The 19,477-nt window shown below is 56.4% G+C and overlaps 1 protein-coding gene across 4 annotated transcripts in view; it reads left to right on the top strand.

The window, feature by feature from the left end:
- Positions 1-18,774, top strand: part of ERI3 (ERI1 exoribonuclease family member 3) — a 45,218-nt gene extending 26,444 nt beyond the window's left edge. For 3 of the 4 annotated variants that reach the window (XM_078605666.1, XM_078605663.1, XM_078605665.1), the window contains 2 exons: positions 3,354-3,450; positions 17,584-18,774. In XM_078605666.1, the coding sequence (XP_078461792.1) occupies positions 3,354-3,450; positions 17,584-17,663 (177 nt within the window). In that variant the 3' untranslated portion in view covers positions 17,664-18,774. The remainder of the gene's footprint in view (positions 1-3,353; positions 3,451-17,583) is intronic. The other variant, XM_078605664.1, reaches the window with a different exon arrangement.
- Positions 18,775-19,477: the final 703 nt, after the last annotated feature.

The following is a 19,477-nucleotide window of genomic DNA, read 5'->3' as shown; positions in this document are numbered from 1 at the left end:
CTCTCTCACTCTCAGGTGTCTTTGTAAAAGTTTCGACATTTTTCTGCACCGAATTCGTTTATTTCTGTTGTAAACAACGCGGCATCGTTACGCTGCCTCCGGCCGCGGCGGCAGTTTGAAAATACCACAGTTTGAAGCCCATAACCTCCACGCTTATTGTGCTTGTTATTACCGGGGAAACCGAGACGTTCAAACCGAACACGCGACCGCAGGGCACGGTGGCATCGAGCGAGGGGGGGGGGAAGTGTAGGGCACGGGTGTTGGCATGGGGGGAGGGGAGGGGCTCATTCCACCGTCCCCCCCGTGGCCACAAACACGCCCCCCCTTCTCCCTGACACATCCTCGTGTCACAGCGTCTTGCTCCTCAGCGGCCCCCCCACCCCGCCTCACTGACACCGTGGGCCCCCCACTTAATTCGTATACCCATCGCTGTTATTGTAATTGCACTTGCTGAATATCCAATCTGAAATGGCCCCTCGTGGTTGATCGCGTAATTCCCATTCTGCTGCTTGATGGATAAACAAATAAATGAATCGGGGGTCCATTCCACAAAGATGGGCGGTGGCTTGGTGAGGTGTTGTGGTTCAGCGGTGGTTGTGGTGAGGCTACCGTGGTGTGGCTGCGGCAACGGTCGTGGCCGGTGCGGTTTTTTTGTCCAGGGTGTCCTGACGCGGTCGCTGGACCGGCAGTGGCTGTGGAAAGGGCACGGTGTAGTTGCAATGGTTGTGGCGGTGATGTGTTGTGGCTGGGATGATGGTTGTGGCGGTGATGTGTTGTGGCTGGGATGATGGTTGTGGCTGAGGTGATGGTTGTGGCTGGAATGATGGTTGTGGCCGGGGTAGTGGGTGTGGTAATCATCGAGCGTCTGGGCCGCACGCTTACCGGGCAGCCCGGTAAGCGTGCCAGGCGGGCTGGCCGTGGCGCTGGCACTGATGAGGAGATGACGGCGCTGGGCCAGGCGGCGCTGGGGGTGATGGATAATGGGCGCGGGTGCCGGGCTCCCTGGCGGCCCTCCCCCCCGACCCTCCGCGTGTGCGGGCGTGGAGCCTGCATACAGTAAACCGCTTTAACCACCTTTAATAAACATTGGACACGCCAGGCTGACCGCCGTGTTAAAAGGTTCCTTCCCCCGGGGACGGCGAACTTAGACAGCCGTGCAGAATCGGAAATGGGCTTCTCGACGCTCCAAAGGCGGAAGCTTTTGTCGTCGCTGTCCGGCCGAGAGCGGTGGGGTAGGGAGGGGGGCAGGGGTCCCCTTTAACGAGCCGACTGATATTGGTGCCACCTGGCCCCCCCCCCTCTCTCTCTCTCCGAGGGCCAAGCCGACCGGGCCATCGCGGCAGCTTGCGGGGGCGGCGAGGGCTGGCGGGTGGCGAGCGAGCGAGCAGGGGTCTTTGTTTACGGTGCTCACGATCGCAGACAAGTTTTGCTTTGATTTGCCAGCTTTTTTATTATTATGATGACTGAGGAATGCATCTGGAGCAGATTGCACGCGTTAATGATGCATATGCCCGCTTCTGCCGCTGTGCGTGAACACATCTGCCGAGCGGATTTTTTGAAAAACGAAATGCACTGCCGGGAGTGGTGGGGATTTTTTGTTGTTGTTGTTGTTGTTGTTGCGAGGGGCCGTGGAGAAAAAGTTGCGCGCGCCTGCGAACGTTGCCAACGTTGTAAGGGGTCGCGTGCAGTTTGGGTGTTTCTGAATTAATTTCTGGGAGAAATAATCGCCCCGCCGCCGTGGTGGCTGCAGATGCATCGGCGGGAGATGTTTGTCATTCCACTTACGGGCTCGAGAGCAAACCAGAAGGCAACGCCAGGGATTAGCATTCCTCTCATTTTACAGCCCGTTGTCAATCGACTACTGGATGAAGGTCTGCTCTTCCCCCCCTCCCCATGCCGTGCCGGGTCGTGGCGATTGTGTGACCATACTTCACCACACCGCTCGGAGTGGGTTTGGTGAAGGTGTGTCCAGGATTAGCAAAGTAACAAGCAAAAAATACATGATAGATATTTATTTTAAGGTGGCATCACCTGACCTTGGAGAGTGGTCAGAAACTGTTGAAAGGAGTGGTTGGGGGGTTATGATTGTCCGCAAGATACATTGATCGATGGACGGCTAAATCACAGTATTTTTCAAATCATCATCATACTACTATCAATGCAATGACAGATTTGCTTCTTGGCTCGGTGCTCTTCGCTCTCCGTTCATCGGTCGCTGCTCCGACCAAGAGGCTGCGGTTCGTCTTGGAGAAGGCATCGGTTGTCCTGGAGAAAAGAAAATTCGTCGACGTGCAACCGACCCCGTCGAAAACTTGGAACTTTTCTTGCCGTCCCAGAAGCCACTTGCTCGCCCCGGCGACACGCAGCACCGTAGAAGAAGAAGACGAATAAGCGAGGGGTGTTTATTCACCATGCCGCTTTCAACTCCAGAAGAAAAAGTGAGAACGAGGATGAGTCACCGGCGTGGAGGCGAGACGGCTGGATGTGACACAACACCACGGGGACGTCAAGAGGGCGGGGAGCGCGGGCCGGTGTTTGGAGTGTGCCGTGAGGCGCGGGCGGTGTCACAATATTGCGAAAGGCTCCGTGATGCTTCGGCGCGGCTTGGGCTGTCCGCGGCCACCGAGCGGCGGTGTCAGGAGACGTCGCGGCCCACGCAAAAACAATTCCCTCCCAGAGTGCCGAGCGGCGGTTGGGGGGGGGGGGGTCTGTATCTGCGACGGTACGGCAGTCGACCCGGCAGCAACTCGCTTCACTTTCCGCATTTTACTCGGTCCAGGGCCGGTTCAGATATTCATCGCCGTTGTTGGCCGTGAGTGGGAATCGGGACGCTGGGTACGTAGCGCAGCGCGCTGACCGCTACGCTACCGCTTCCCACATCAACACAATGCACGCGTGCGCACACACGAACACAATCGTGCGCGCATAATGCATGCTCGCACACAATACGCACGCACGCAATTACGCACCCGTGCACAGATGCACACCGCCACATGCGCACGTACACAATGCGCACGCACACACACACACACGCACCCTCACCTCGCATCCAGCGGTCGATTTTTCTGTCTCGGGGTCAGAGCGTGAGATGCACGCTCTACATCGGTGCAATTCACGTTATGCGCTTGCTAAGCCTATTATCCGCCCGCTTGAATTTTATAAAAATCTGCCCCGAAGCAATTCAAACAAGCAGCAGGGGGAGAAATGGATTGGAGGGTTTTCTCAGCCGCAAAGAAATTTGGTCTGTAATGTACCCTGATCCGCTCGTTTTGAATTAGGGCCGTGCCTAAGTGGCGTTTCCCCCCCACCCCACACGCCCCCCCCCCCCCCCCCCGGCACGCGTCGTCTGGCAGGTGTACGCCGCCTCCGCCGGCCGCTACGCCAAGGGCATCGCCGACATGATGGCGGGGCTCGGCCTGCAGCACGAGGGACGTCTGCACAGCGGGATAGGTGAGTCTGTCCATCGTCGCCCCTCCCCCCGACGAGAGCGGCCGACACGGCGAGGCCGTCGTAGGTCCCGCTCGAGTTTGCCGGGTCGGGGATCGCGGCCGCCGGCCCGCTGGAGCCCGCGGCGGCCACCGGAGGCGGCTCGTGAGAGGCCCCTGTTGGCAAGGCGGCCGAACTGCGGGTCCGCGCTCGTCACGATCCGGATGAGAGTCTTCATTCAGGCTGCAGGAAGAATTCCGCTGAGCTGTGAAGCTTCGTTTTTGAACAGATGTCCAGTTTGGGGCGGGTCAGCGAGTTGCGACGGCACGCAATACAAAAACAACAATAGGAGTGCGAAATAGAACAAGTCGCTCACTATAAATAATATATAAATAAATCACTATAAAAAAATCCCTTTGATGAATAAACAATGCTGCACGCTGTCACTTTTGTTTACTTTTCTTAATGTCCACTCATTTTCTTTATATTGGGTTTATTTTTTTCCCTCCACCCCCCCCTCCCCCCCCAATCTGTCACTGGTTCGTAATGCGTCGTGAGTTTTGTTTCCCATCTTCACCTGGTGGGTTCCACATCAGCCCCCCCCCCCCCACCGAGCCCAGCCTGCTCACTCGAGACGACCCCGACTGACGCACCGCTGAACTGCAGTCGGCACTGAGGCACGCTCGCTGTAACTTTGGCCTCTCCTGATATCACGGTGCCGCGTCAGAAGACGTTGTTTCTAAATGACGTTATTTGTAAATAACGTTTATTCTAAATAACGTTTATTCTAAATAACGTCTTCTGTGTTTATACGCAACTGGATTTAAATTCACAACTATATAGTTTTTAGTGTTTTTGTATCTTTGCTAGCGCAGCGATTGCTAGCGTGCGGTTCCGATCGGGGAGCGGGGGCACGTCTATCGGGCAAATCATCCTCCGCGTTCCACGATCGCGGGAGACTGCCACGCCAGTCCACCCTGTCACCACAAGGTTGTTCATTCCCAGCGCAGAGTGGGGGGCTCGGTGGAAACCCCCCCCCTCCCACCACCGCTCCCCCCACCACCCCACCCCCCCAGCGCCACCGTAACCTCTACCCGCTGTTTGGGCGACGGCGCGAGCGGCTTAAACGGCCAATTTGTCACCGGACGCTCTCCGGGTAATGGCCGCGAGCGCACCGCTGACCGCACGCGCCGCTCGCCGTCGCCGCGCGACCCCGGCGGGCCCGGGCACGCCGAGCCCGCCGCTCTCCCTCCCTCTCTCTCTCACCGAGCGTCGGCGTGATAGAGAGGCGTCGCGGCGCTTGCGGCGTGACACCGGCAGCCCCGGCTGCCACTCATGCATATGCTCTGGTCAGCCAATTACCACGGGGGCCAAGTTTTTTTAATTGGCGCCATATTATTTTCGAATTCCGCGGCTGCCACTTGCCGGCGCACTCGCGGGGCGCCGGTCGCGGCGCTACAAGGCTCCCGCGCGCCACGCTAATGACTGACAGCGTATTATCCTTTGCCGGGCTCGGGGTGCTGTTCCTATCGTGTAACTCATCAGCACCGATGTAATTGCCTTGTTAAACTCGTTTGCTCTTTTGCACGGATTGTAGTAAAAAAAAATAACCCGCCGCGTGCCTGCGTGCCCGCCGGTGCGGGGTGGCTCCGTTCGCCACTCGCCGCTGTCCCACCGTCCCTCGCACCCAAATATTACGTGTAATGGAATTCCGGCGCCGGCTAATGATGAAGCTGTCGGCGGGGCAGCAGCCTCGGCATACAAATTGGGTTTGGGGTTTTTTTTTTAACCCTTGTGCAAGCAACGCTATTGTGCGGCGTCTCTTTGTTAATTCCCTTGTGATTTTCAGGCCGGGGCTGCCGTAGTTTAGCGAGTGTGTGTGCGAGTGGGTGTTTTTTTTTTTATTCGCAGCCGAGAGTTTTGCGCGCAATTGCCTCCGCCGTCGAGGCTTGGAGTCGCAGCACCGTCCTCCGTGCGAGTTCTAGATCGCGCCAAGGGCACGGGGAGTGATCACAGAGCTGCGATGCACCGTGGGTTCCATCGAGGACCTACTCCTCCCGGCCGGCTTTGGTGTCGTTTGGACAGAGAGGCCAGAATTTGTCCCAAATACTGCATAGGGAGAGCACAGGGCCGCACGTGTGATGAGATTGACAGGAGAGCGTGTGTGTGTTTGCGTCATAACCTGCAACTGTAACACCTGGGCCAGTCTTCCACACTTGAGATGATCGCCTCAAGATGCACCTAGTCTGGCACAAGCATTGTGGTGACATTACCGCCGCTTAGTGGCGGCTGGCGGTTGTTGTGTCACGCCCGCGCGTGGGCGACTGTGCGTGGGAGTTTGGAGTGCACGTGTGAGTGACTGCGTGAGTGACTGCGTGAGTGCCTTAGTGCGTGTGTATGCATATATTGTGGAGAGCGATAGTGTCGCGGTTGGCACGCTGCGCTACAAACCCCGTGACCCAAGTTCGATTCCCGCTTAGGGCCAACACCTCTGTACCGGTCATGGGCCTCCCCTAGGTTGACTCAGCCTCAAATGAGTTACCTGGTGCAGTGTGTAAACATCGCCACTCGGGAGACAAAGGCGGCCGGGCGTGGTGCTGGCCACCCACCCCCTCGTGTACCTTACTGGCCTTCATAGGTGATCGCTAACAGCACTTACACCAACAGTCTGGTAAAGCTATTCGGGGATGTTTGTATCCATGCGTTGGTGCGAGACTCCTGCGGTTGGCCACGTGGCATGTTCGAACTCTCGCTGCGGAGGAGAGGCTGCCATTCCTCGGTCGGGAGATGGACCGGTACCGCCTGGGCCTCTGTGGTGGGCTCGTTCTGGCTCCAGTCACCACGAGGGTGGACAGTCCTCTACTTGGAGCAAAAAACTGCCAAACAACAGGGAGTGGCATTGCCTCTAAACAAAAGAACGAAGAGGGGACGCGTGCATTGCGTGCATGTATGCATGCAAGCTAGTGTGTGCGTGTGTGTGTGTGCGCGTGATCTGTTGCCCTCATTATTTCGAGGGCGGGGAGAGGCCCACACCAACGTACGTCTCACAGTGTCTCCAATCGTCAGTTTTCAAACGAATGTAATGATAATTAGAGGTGTAACGATACATTGCCATAGCAATTAAAATCAATTCCTAACGTGCATGATGCAACCATCAAATCTTCCTCGTGTGCAGCGATCATTATCAGCCCGTATACGCTTTATGTAATTGCCTCTCGAGGCGTCGATACGTTATTTTAAACATATAATCGATTCTTAAATCGCATCGCCACCCCAAATCGTGACAGATCGTTGATTTAAAGAGGTGGAAAATATTCATACTCTTTGGTTTTTTCGGTAAAGTCACGTAGGTAACAAATAAATAAATGAAAAACAAGCATTAATTAAACAAACGTCCTTCATATTATTTGAGTCTTTCGGTAAAGTCACGTCGGTAGGTAGGTTAAAAGAAAACCTATCTACGTGACTTTACAGAAAGATGCAAAGAATATGAATTCCTGCAGTCACGAAAGCTTGAAGTCAAAACGTCCTTCATTTACACTGGAAATCCTCAGGATATTAAGCCCTATTCAGGATAGTCCAGCCTTGGAATGTTTGGCCAGTTCTTTTTCAAAGAGCGGTTTCTCTTGTCAGCGTTCATAAATTAAGACACAAAAGGGTGATTCAGCTCACCTGCCACCCAGCTTAGAACACAAAGACTGTTAGACCCTGCCGTGCATTAAAAACACTGTTCAGCCAGAGATCGCTGAGTGGCAAGCTGATAAATAAATTGCCCCGCTGCTCACTGCGACGGCTCCGAATGGGCACCTCTTCTCATGATGTGATGTCGAGAGCAGAATTGGGTTGAAATTATCGCCAAAAGCACAAAATCGCCTTGCTTCGTTATGCACCTCGATTTGCTTGGCCGTGCCGGTGCGAGCGTGGCCGTGCAGCACGAGCCGAGGCTGCCGTGTGCCTGTGGCTCGGTAATGCCAGCGGGCCGCCTGGCGGCGTCTCCCCTTGGAACGCCCTCCCCGCCGAGACCGGTCAAATGAAACCGGCGCTCCGCCCTCAAGCCTGAGGCCTAAGTAACAGCCTCCAGCCTGGCTAGCCCAAAACCCCGCAGACCTTCCAGACTCCTGACCAGTGTCTGCTTTTCCACCGCGCCCTCGTGCGCCAATGTGTGGCCCTGATTTCAAATACTTACAGCGGCAGTAATGGTGATTAGGAACGTTGCAGCCTTCCTCGCTGTCACTCCGTGGTCGAGAGGGTGGCGGGGGTGTTCGGGGGGGGGGTGGGGTTCACCCGAGACAGGGCGACGCCTGCAGGCTCCACCCAGGCGCTGTCGACTCGGACGATGGCACAGCGCGGTTGACACGGGCACCGGTGCAAGGAATGAAACGATGGGAGGGGGGGGGGCCCTGTTCACCTTCCCGCATCTTCGTAACCCGGCACCTGCGGCCCGCTGGCCCTTGGGCCCCGGTGCAGTCGCACCGCCCGCACTCTCGATAGCTACGCCACTGTGCAAGCACATTCCTCGTGTCTCTCCGCAAGTGTCTGTGCGGTCCAGTGCTGGAGCGTAGGTGGCGTGGCGCCCGGTGCAGTTGCACCGCCTGCACGCTGGAAGGCTCCACCCGCTGTGTGCGCAGTGGCTGGGTGCGGACGGCCAAAAGATTTCGGAGCCCCTTTGAGACACGCGCCGAGTGGCACTGCGGAGTTTGTCCTCTGCGGTTTCCTCGGGCCGAGGACTCGCGCGCGCGATGATGATAGTCATCGTCGCTCGGAGTGCCGCGCCCCCCTCCGTGCAAACACGGCCACTTTTACTTCGCGTCTCGAGGCAAGCGCCGCTGCGGTTAGGAAGAGGAAGAAAGAAACAAACAACCTGCCTTACTTTTGTTAAAAACAAAACCGTATCCCATTTGTCGGGTCGTAGAGGTCGGTGTGCGTGCGCGCGTCCACTTGTCGTGCACCTGGGGGGGGGGGGGCAGTGGGGTCGCAGTCGTTTTGTGTCGTCGTCCGCAGGAGCGCCAGACGCGCTCGACTCCGTAGAAAGCGGCAGGGGAGCGGTGGGGAGCGGAAATAAATTCGAGGGACGCGGAAAAAACAACGAAGGGTGTGAGAAGGGGGGGGGGGATCGGTCCGCGGTCGCTTCCCGCCGTCTCAGTCGCGGGGTCCTCGCCGTAGTCACGGGGGGGGGGGGGGGGGGAAGCGGCACCATTCGCATGCCCATCATTTATTCATGCGCAAAATATATTACGTTTTATTTATTAATCATATTTTAGTGCAAATATTGCCGTGGGATTATATTATATCAGTCATTCACGCGGCTCGAGATACTTTATAGTCGCGGGCTGCGTATTTGTTGTACATTTGAAATGTTAATTTGCCGTTTTTTTCCCTCCCTTTGAACGCACGTTAGGCGCCGCGTGTCGCTATGTTTCAGAGTTCACAGGCTCCGCCGTCCCCTGCACGTTTTGCCGCGAGACTGATTAGCATTAACGGTGTGTAAAACACACTCATTAAAATTACCCCGTCGTCAGAAATGCAACTTGGCTGGCGCTGATTCAAATTAACACCCTTTGTTCCCGTGAATGCAGGTAACTTGCGAACGCTATTATTTCCCAATTACTTTGTGCGCCTGCAATTTAAAGCGTTCCACTGCCCCCGTTGGTACCCCCCCCCCCCACCACGGTAGCGGCAATCGCCGCCCCCCCCCCCCTTCCGCCAAAGACAAAAGTGTTTTCCTTGTTAGCCGCCGTTCCAGTTCAAAAGCCAATGTCCCTGCCACCGATTCCGAGCATAAACAGATCGTTATATTTTAAACTACCCGAGCTGTCTAACGAGCCCTTCTGTAACTAATTAAGCGGCTTCGGCACGGCAGTCAAGTCTTAATTGCGCGACCGATTTGGGCGTAATCACGCGCGCAGAATAAAGCCGTAATTTCTGCCGAGATTGGAAGGGGGCGACGGGTGAGGCTGCGAGCGCCAAGCGGAGAGCCGTGGGGTCTGCGTGTTACGCGCGTAATGTGGCGCCCGCGCGCACGCGCGCGCACTGGGCGTCCTATTATTTTCCGGCAGTAACGAGAAAATGACAAATGAACTGAAACTAATTAGAGCGCGCCCACTTTAGGCCATACGATGATGCTTGTCGTCAGAGTTAATGAAGCAGTCTGGCCGCACCGGATGACAGATTAATTACGGGCGACGAGATGCAGGGGAGGGCTCGGGGTCTATAAAGAGGACATTTCTTGGCTGTGCGCTGGCACTCCGTAGGCAGCCAGAGGTGTCGCCCGCACAGAGCGGCACTAAACTTGCGCGCAATTACAGCGCGCGCCGGCGGCTCGCTCCGCGCCTACTTTGCCCGCGGGCTTCCCACAAATAATGGGGGTTGGGGAGGGGTGTGGGAGCCACACACGTTTCACCCTCTTGGCTGATGATCAGAGGCCTCTGTTTGCTGTTTCCGCCACAGACTCCCTCCCTCACACTTGGCTCCCTTACACTTTTGCTCCATCCCTCTTTTGGGCGGCAGGTCAGGGCGGAGCAGGGAGTTGGCCAAGGTCACGGGTCACCTGGGGTGGGACTGGCGGGCGGGCGTTGGGTCTCGCCCGGGTTGACGCGCCTTGCGCGTCGCGGCGATAGTTTGTGGTGTCCGCCGCGGGGCTCATTTGCAGTCCCAGCTTTGTGTTCGTGTTTTATTCATAAGACAAATGGCTTCTCCCGCCGTCTGGGTGAAAACATTGGCATTCCACGCGCGCGCGGGAGCGGCGACGGCGACGCGAGGGTGGCGGGGATGGAGGAGGGAACCGGCTGACGGTTCCGGCTGCCGCTCCCTAATCGATATCGCGGCCTTCACCTCGCGGGTGGGTCAATGCCCGCGTCACGACGCTCGCCAAATGCGAAACTTTGCGCCGGGCAAACTGGGCTTGGCCGCTGATCGGCGTGATCGGGAGGCGGTCGCGCGGCTTTCGGTCGTTTATGTAAATGCGGCCGTGACCGGGGAGAGCGCCCGGAGTTTAATTGCGTGCGGCAGTGCATCGTGGCGCCGCGCAATCATTATCTGGCAGACGGGAGCAACGTAGAATCGTCACTCGCTCGCATCACGAGCACTCGCTGATGAAATCCGGGGAGTCGGGTTCGAGCGACGGCGTGGCCCACGCCCTCCGCCGGGCGTCGTTGCCTCCCCAGCTTTGGCCGGAGCTGCCACCGTCCCGACGTCTCCTGTCTGGCGGAATGTCACCGAGCGCCGTGATTGATCACTTTTATCCAATTTGACTGCACCTCTCGTCCAAGTTCAAACTCCGCCCACCACGCGCCGCACCTCTCGCAGCGCTCGTAGTGCCTGATTTATCCACCCCAGAGGAATGATGAGCTGGGGAAGCAACCCCTGACCGCTGTTTGAACTCGCGACCTTCAGACTCTGATTCAAGATCCACCCCTCCTCCCCCAGGCAGTCCTCGGTCATCGTGGGGTTTTTCTTTTGAATTGAAACAGGAGCTTCGTGAGCCCCAACACCAACCGACATCGCTCGTGTACACACATGCATGTCGACCTTCTTTTCCACCGTACGTGGCCAACCGTGCTAATTGGAGGCGCGGGGAAGGACAACAAACTAAACACAAAAAGCACGTTGTACCAGTAATCCCGCTCCTGCGCGCCCGCCCGTTCGTAATCACGGGTCGCTCGCCGGCGCGAGGCAAGCGTCCGTTGCCGTCCACTTGCGAGGAGGTTTTGTTTGCGTTGCTCTGCGGCGGAGGGAGCTGCTGGCTTGAACCGCGGGGTGATTCAACGGCGGGGTGATTCAACGGCGGGGTGATTCAACCGCGGGGTGATTCAACCGCGGGGTGATTCAACCGCGGGGTGATTCAACCGCGGGGTGATTCAACGGCGGGGTGATTCAACGGCGGGGTGATTCAACCGCGGGGTGATTCAACCGCGGGGTGATTCAACCGCGGGGTGATTCAACCGCGGGGTGATTCAACCGCGGGGTGATTCAACCGCGGGGTGATTCAACCGCGGGGTGATTCAACCGCGGGGTGATTCAACCGCGGGGTGATTCAACCGCGGGGTGATTCAACCGCGGGGTGATTCAACCGCGGGGTGATTCAACCGCGGGGTGATTCAACCGCGGGGTGATTCAACCGCGGGGTGATTCAACCGCGGGGTGATTCAACCGCGGGGTGATTCAACGGCGGTGCCGGCGAAGCCGTCGAGCTGCGCGGGCGCCGCTCACCCGGGGCTAATTGAGACGCGACTTCCAAATCGCGGCAGCTCTCCCCGCCACCACCCTTCCCCGTCCCTACCACGGCTCCGTTACCACCGATAAGAAAGAGTTGCTTCTGCCCCTGAGATGACCCGGCCTTTATTGTTGGGGGGGGAAAAAAAAAAAACCTGGGCGGCCTTTGCAAGTGTAATCTACTGCGAGTCAAAGATCATTTGCTTCTTAACGTGATGGCTTATTGACGACTGCTTATTAATGGTTTTGGCCATCGATTCCGACGACGCAATAATCCCGGCCCCTTTATTCCATTACTGGAAAATAATGCTGTTATCATCCAGTGGCGCTGATGGGTCAGATTGATAAGTTATTGATGAGGAACAAATCTCATCAGACCAAACATTTACTGAAGGGGAATGTCATGGATTTAGATGTCAGGGTAGATTGGAAAGGTGTTTGGAAGATCACGATTTGGCACCTCTGCGGAGGAACCCTAATGATTTTTTTTCTCTCCCCCACCTCAGAGCGGGCGTGCGCTACAGAGTTGTTAGCCGGACACGTGAAGGCATTGGCACGTCGCGGCCGGCATTAAATTTCCATTTACCGGACGCGCCCCCGTATTGGCTGCGCGCATTCAGATTATTACGCCGGCTGTGGTGGCGGCGCGTCAATACGCGTATTACCGTATTTAGGTAAACGCGCGTTATCTTCGCTCCGTAATGCTGATTTGCCGATGTCGCCGAGAGGGGGGAGGGGGGGGGGGGGGCCGACCCGCGCGGGTGATTGCAGGTTCCCGCGCCGCGTCGTTTAAGCCGAACGGAGCGCGCGGCGCCCCCGGCGAGAATCTTTTAAGAGTCCGATTCCAGCGCCGTCCCAACCGCGCTCCGCCCACTCCCCTCGACCGGCCGCCGGATCTTGCGACGGCATCCACGCCGTTTCCCGCTCGCGCCAACGCCAATTTTTCCGCCTCCTCTCCAAGCCGGGTGCCGGGCCGGTGCGGACGCGGCGTGCGAGCGAGCGTCATCTCGCGGGACGCGGCGAAGGCGGTGGCGGGAGGACTTTCGGCGACGCTCGTGGCCGCCGATTTACGCGTTCATAGCCGCTGCCTGCGCGGGATCGATAGTTACGGCGCTGCTGGGCTGGTCGGGGCGGCGGGGGGTGATTGTGGGGGCGGGGTGGGTACCGAGGCAAGTCTGTAGTTGGGGTGCGCAAGACACGGTGAGGAGTCGGCGGCGAGGCGTTTGGCTTGGGTAGGAGAGAGAGAAAAAAAAATGCAATCACGTTTTGCCACTATAAATACGGTGGAGAAGTAATGTGGTGTGAAATGTGGCCAATTACGCACCGTTACGTGATGAATTATACTCCACCGCCTGCCGGCCTAATGCCCGCCCGGCTCCCGCCCGGTGCGGGAAGCTCTTAATAAATAGTGACGGCACCTCTCACGTCCCGGCCACACTCTGCCCTCTTATTGGGTTGCCGGCTGCTGTCTCCCTCCGTGTTTGTTGTTATTTATTTATTTGCGCCACGCGCCGCGCGGGGTGTGATTATGGCGCAGCCTGCATTATCGGCGGTGCCGTGCCTTCACCTCCGAGCCATTAATAACCGCCGCTCATAAAGACAAATGGCCAAACGCAATTTCTACATCAGGCGCGTCCCGCTGTTGTTTCCATCACCGCGGCTTAGCGAATTTATTTCACTTCTTCATATTATTTTTGGCCCATTAAGAAGCGCCTTGACAAATAAATTACATTAGCCAATCTGTTCACGCCATGGTTGTTTGTCAGTTTGCATTGTGGGTCGGGCGGGCGGCTATTGAGCGGCTCGGGGAGCGTGTGCGTGCGTGCGCGGCATCTCTTTGTAAACGAGCGGGGCGTGACACGTCGCTGAGCTCCCCTTAACCCCGTCGTGCGCGCCGCTGCGTCCACGCAGGCCTTTCGGCACGGACCGCCTCCTCCATCGGCACCGTGACAAACCGACGGTCCGCCGTCCGGACTCGGGTGGTGGGGGGGGGTCACCGGACGAGGGGGGGGAACCGTTTGTGGAGAGGTGCCACTCAAGATGTGAGCGAGCGTGGCACCTGCGTGTGCACGCGACACGGTGACGACAGGGTGACGACACGTGACAGGGTGACACGTGACACGGCGCGTGAGCGAGCGGTCGCTCAGAGTGACGGCGGCGCCTGGAGGCCGGAGCTGTCACGGCTAAAGGGCGTCGGGGGCAGCCACGTTCCCATTACTGTGGATTACCCCCCCCCCCCCCCCCCAGGCCTTGCGGCGCTTTAAAGATCCCCTGCGCTTGTTTGTAAATTAAAAACCAATAACGGTCTGGCGATGAAGCCACGCTTACTTACTGCAATGCAACATCAGGAGAAATGGTTCGAAAAATGTAGGCTCGTTTTCTTTAATGTGATGGCTTCAAAGACGAATAAGTGCTTAAGAGATGAAAATGTGTAACACTCTTATTAGCCCTGACGTAGTTATACGATCACTTGAATTTTTAAATGCCTCCAATTGAAAAAAATAAAAATTGTAATTTATAAAAAAAATAAACAGAAGTCCACTTAGTTTCACATTCAAGAATGTGGGTGCCCTGGCTGCTCGGCTTGAGCGCAGCGAGTGTCTTCTCCAGTCATCCCCATCAGCAGGGGGGCTTGTCGGCACGGGCATCGGAGATGGCCTTGTGCTCCAGTGTGTTGTAATTAACGCTAATTCGGGATTCGAAATAAACTCTCGCGACAGCGAAGATATCCGCCGGTCAGAAATTCGCGGAAGAGGTGCTGAAATTTCTATCAAGCCTTGGGCGAGCAAATCGAGTCACGGGTGGCAATTACAGGAAGATAATTGCAAAGTGGTGTGCCGGGGAGGGAGCGAGCCTCTTCCGCCAAACTGATTGGAGGCCAATTATCATCCTCTCATAAAGGAATCGCTAACCTTTAACCAAATTTAGCGTCGTGGAGGATGAGCCGCGATGACGACTGTGCCGCCACCCTCCTTATTACTTTTATTTCCAATTAGTGCAGCCCGTGGCCTCTGGTCGCGTCTGTCAAGAGAAGCGAGGCGCCTGGCGCTAATTCGTAAACTGTCGCTCGCAAAAAAGTTTTCCGCGCCGTGCGCGTTAGCAGCGTCGGCGGAGGCTGCGGAGACGCGTGGCGCCAGCGAGCGTTCGGGCTCATGAAAGCAAATGTGAGATTTTACTGCCGTGATTATGAAAAATTAAGAATTTGCTGCCGTGACAGCCGCGCGGCTCTGGCCCTGGGTATGAATGTTTTATTTTTTATAATCCGCACGTCCGCGTGCGTTTCAAAAGGGGGGCTCGGTGCGTGATTTGTTGATGTTGGGCGCCTTTGAAGTTTCCTGCAGGTGCGGTTGAGCAGGTCGTTCGTTTTTTTTTCTTTTCATGGAGTGGCGGTCGCAACCGTTGCGCCGAAGCCCTAGAAATTACAGAGGCAGGACAGGGGCCGGGCTGCGAATCCGCTGATAAGTTATCGTCCTCATCGGATTAGCACCGCGACGGCAAATGACGTTTGCGGAGAAGCGAGCAGAGATTACCGCGACCTTAGCTTCCGAAATATTCGCCGTGATCTCTGACTCGGGAGGGGGCAGGCTCCGCTACGACGCCGTGTGATCGTCTTGCGGTTGTCTTGTCAGAGCCGGCTGCCAAGCGCCGCGCCGTGTGCACCGCCATGCGGAGCGGAACACAAAGAAATAGTGCTTCACGCACGCACGCACACAAGCATACACGCACGCACGTGCACACACCGATTCACGCACGCACATTCATAATCTTTCAGTGCTGTTGGCGAAGCTACTGGGGCGTGCGCTGCGTACACGCGCGCCCGCGTTTTAAAATGCACCCACCGGGTTTCACAGACCTGTGCGCGTGTGTTTTCGACTGTCTCTCATTTCCAAACGTAATTCTTTATCAAGTAAATTACACAAAACGCCCCTGTATCTGCACATGCGCAGTGTTTGTATTTAATTAAACTATTTAATAGCGCCCCGCTTTATTTCTATAATTAATGACTAACGTTTGAACAGTGTGATAATTTCTTCGTGACTGCTGAAAAAAATTTAATCATTCAAAAAAAAATCTATTTAAAACGGAGAGAAACGCAACGTCTCGTTCAGAACTGCGCGCGTTAATAACCAAGCCGAGAAGTTTCCGTGTTGATGCGGCTTTTTGTTTTTTTGTCGTAAATGACGGCGCCAATTAGTGCAAGATGTTTGTGCGAAGCGGCGGATCTCGGTGCCGTGGCGGGCGGGGGGGCGGCGGCGGCCGGGGCCGTTGGTTGGACCCCGGGACCCCCCCCGCCACCCCCCCCCGGGGTCGCCCACCGTACCCCCGCGGCAGTGCCGGAGGGCCGGCGAGCGCTCCGTCGGGCGATCACCCGACCGGACGCGTGCGCGGCCCAAGCGCGGAGGTTCGGGGGGGCCGAAATCGGCACGGCGCGGGGGGGGGGGTATCAGGCTTAACATTCAATCGTTAATTAATAGTGATGCCAATGGATACAAAAATACATTTGTAAGTGACGGCGTAATCACTCGCGGGCGACGTGCGGTGGCAGGCATTGTGTGCACTCTTGACTGGGAATGTTGGTGAGTAAAAGTAAGCCGATAATTACGGAGAGTTTTTTTTTATGATTCCTTTTGATGTGCCCAGAAAGATTAGCGCCCGGGCCCGCACACCGCATCCATCACATTATCACGCTATTTGTGTATTAAAGCCCAACAATCAATCTGGATACATTACATTATCTCATTTCTCCTGCCGTTGTGTGTTCTTACTCTGCTCGCTGGCGCGCGTGTGCGTGCGTGCGCGTCTGTGTGTGCGCACGGCATCGAGGCGGCGGGTGAAATGCCTTCGTTTTGCGATGGCTTGTTTTCCGTCCGGGGGCTTTGGTTGTCCCCCCCCCCCCCCGCCGTTACCCCCTGCGGCCCTCGCCACCCGATCAAATTTAGCAGGCCCACCTTATTACTGACAGACGGCAAAAGAAAATTTGCCGAAATCAACAGATTACAGCTGATCCGTCCGCCCTCTCCCCCGGAGCGAGTTACATTTTTTTCTCTTCTTCTTCTTCCGTGGATGAAATTTTCTGAAAGAAAAAAAAAAGAGAGAGAAAGTGATAAGATAAGAGGAGATCGGGTGTTGGGTCGGCCCCGGCTGTAATAACGCCGGTAACAGGCGCTAGACGGCCCGCCCGATTGATAACGCGGCGCACAGCTCCTGCCGTGTCCCGCGGGTTTCTGTTTTACCGCCGCTATCTCGCGCTTCGGTCAGATGTTTTAATTCCGGCTCGACAGAGATGTTTCGCTTTCAGCTTTCAGAGATTATTCCCAAAACACAATCATTTTTTTTTTGTTGGGGGGGGGCCTCATTTGGTTGCTGCTGGCTCGGTGGGGGAAGGCGGAGGGGGGGGGTGGAAGGAGGAGGAGGGGGGGTGCCGTGGCCAGGGTCCGCTCTGGGACCTCACGCAGCCCACCGCGTTAGCGCTGCCGAGTATTATTTGCTTAGCGCGTAACGGTCTAATAACCGGCAGATGTTCGGGAACTGTTCGCTCGGCGTTACGCGTCATCAGCAAGAGTCTCGTCTAATTTGTGCGAGAGAAGATGAAAACAACATTCTAATTATCAACATTGCACGTTTCGGATGTATTATTATTATCCAAAGACAAATTAATGAGAGACTTTCCACTCGAAGCAGTGCGGCTTTTACAAGTGCTCATGAAAACAGCGGCAGTGTGGCTTGTCACAATACCCTCCAATGGATGCTTTACACACGAGCGAGATTAAGCGCCAACACAACATTCCACTCACTTTGTGCGCTTCTGCAACACGTCTTTTTTTAATTTGTGATATTTTTTCGCCTTGTCCCCCCTCCCCAACCCCCACCCCGGCCCACTGTCCCCCCCCCCCCCCCGCTCCCCCCCCCCCCCCGCCCTGCGTTGTTTTTATTTTCTGCTTTCAGACGACTGCAAGAATATCGCCGCCATCCTGAAGGAGCTGGCGCGCCGCGGAGCGACACTGGAGGCGACGGCTCAACTCTGACGCGCACATTTAGCGTCGCAGACGCCCAGCGCTCAGCGCACCTTGGGCCGCAATGTTCGTGGCCAACTGCGGCGGCACGCACGCACACGCAGGCACACGCAGGAACACGCACGCACACGCACGCACCCGGAAAAAAACGAAAGTGCGATATGCACAGAAGATTAAAATAAACACAACACACGCACGGACACCGCGGCTCACTTTTATATGCTGCGTGTACATGTATAGCTCTTGTATCTATCCACTGCTGGATGAGTGCCCGCGTGCTGTGCGGGTCGTGGGGGGTGGGGGGGGCCATACTTCACCACGCTGGTCATTTTGCGGGTTGGTGACGGCTCTGAGTGCAGCCGTGAGAGCGAGGGAGCACTGTGCGCCAGTCGATGTTGCTGCACTCTCCTCCGCTGCCCCACGCGTAGGCCCGCAGCCTATAGCATCTGGCTTGCATGGTGGGTACCTGTCCAATAATTAATTGAACCTCTTTGGGCTTCCGAGAGGGGACGAGGCTGGAGGCATCCCCCCACCCGGTTGGTCTCGGCCCATTCTCGTGGGACCCGACCTCGGACGGTGTCCACGTGGCATCGATTTATTGCCGATTCCCAAGATAGTCGCATCGAATCGCGTCGGGTCGGAAGCGCTGTCGTTTTGTTGTCGTGCACCGCGGCTTCACGTGGTCCCTCCAGCCGCCAGAGGCTGCGGTGACCGTCACACGCCGCTAAAGCGAACGCGGCAAAGCGATACCGGGGCGAGTTTGCCGGACGGCGGCGTGCGAGCGGAGCGCAGTGATGCGGCGCTTCGAGAGCGCTCGCCGGGTAAACCAACAAAAAAAACGGTCACGCGCCGGAGCGGCGTGAGCGGAAACTCGCTGGCGCGTCTTTGAGCCGCGAGACCGCGAGAACGAGAACACGCAGCGGCTCCCCATTTACGGAGGTTGTAAACGGACCCAGTGGACATGGTGGGTTTGCCACTTGCGCTGCTCGTCACCACCGTGCTGCCTGCTGATCACAGACGCGCCTCTTCACAAGAAATAATGACTCCTCGCTTACAGCCCTAATGTAATCCCTTTTTTTTGTGCAAGTGCTGATCGCGGCATTAAATATTTTCTGGTGCGATATTTTTTCCGTAATTATCAACTTTTATTTCACCGTGTGGTGTTTCGCCGGCGTGTCTGTGTGCGTGTCATTTGTTATCGGCACAGTAATATTCGCTGTCATTCCTACTGTGGTAATTAGGGCCGTGCTAAATCCTTTTTTTGAAGCAGTCTTCTTCGATGCCGTGAGAACTGGGGCTGTGCCCTCCTTAGAGATATTCGTGCGAGGCACGGTGGCGCAAACCTGTAATCCGGCGCTTTGGAGGAGCGACTTGGTGGATGTGACACACATTTGCAAAAACTCTTGGGCCTGCAAGGTGGCCATCAATGGCGGTGCAGCAAGGCGATTGCCTCCATCTGTGCGGAGCTTCGTTCTGTTCCTTTGTACGTGTGGGTTTCTTCGCAACATGAAGCCAGACCGCAAAATGGAATTGGGCACACACAATCCCGGGGGCAGGTACCCTCCCAAAAATTATCGTCGTCTTCATTTTAGACCATGGCGGTCTCGCGAGTAAATCTCGAGGCACCTGAACAGATGCGGCGCTTACAACGAGAGGAATCGCTCGGTGTGAGAAAGTGATTGTGGGCCAAATGAAATGTGGAAAAACAATCGAAAAGAGCATTGAGACGAGCATGGTTTCCTTGGATAAACAGAGAACATTATTGTTGTTGTTAACGCAGCTGCTGCCCGCGGGTTATTATGGGGTAGTGAGTGAGGTGGGGGGGG

The sequence above is a fragment of the Lampetra planeri genome, chromosome 24 (assembly GCF_965212315.1).
Source record: "Lampetra planeri chromosome 24, kcLamPlan1.2.h2, whole genome shotgun sequence".
NCBI lineage: Eukaryota > Metazoa > Chordata > Hyperoartia > Petromyzontiformes > Petromyzontidae > Lampetra > Lampetra planeri.
The sequence above is the reverse complement of the archived record's forward strand: the minus strand, read 5'-3'. Positions and strand labels throughout refer to the sequence as shown.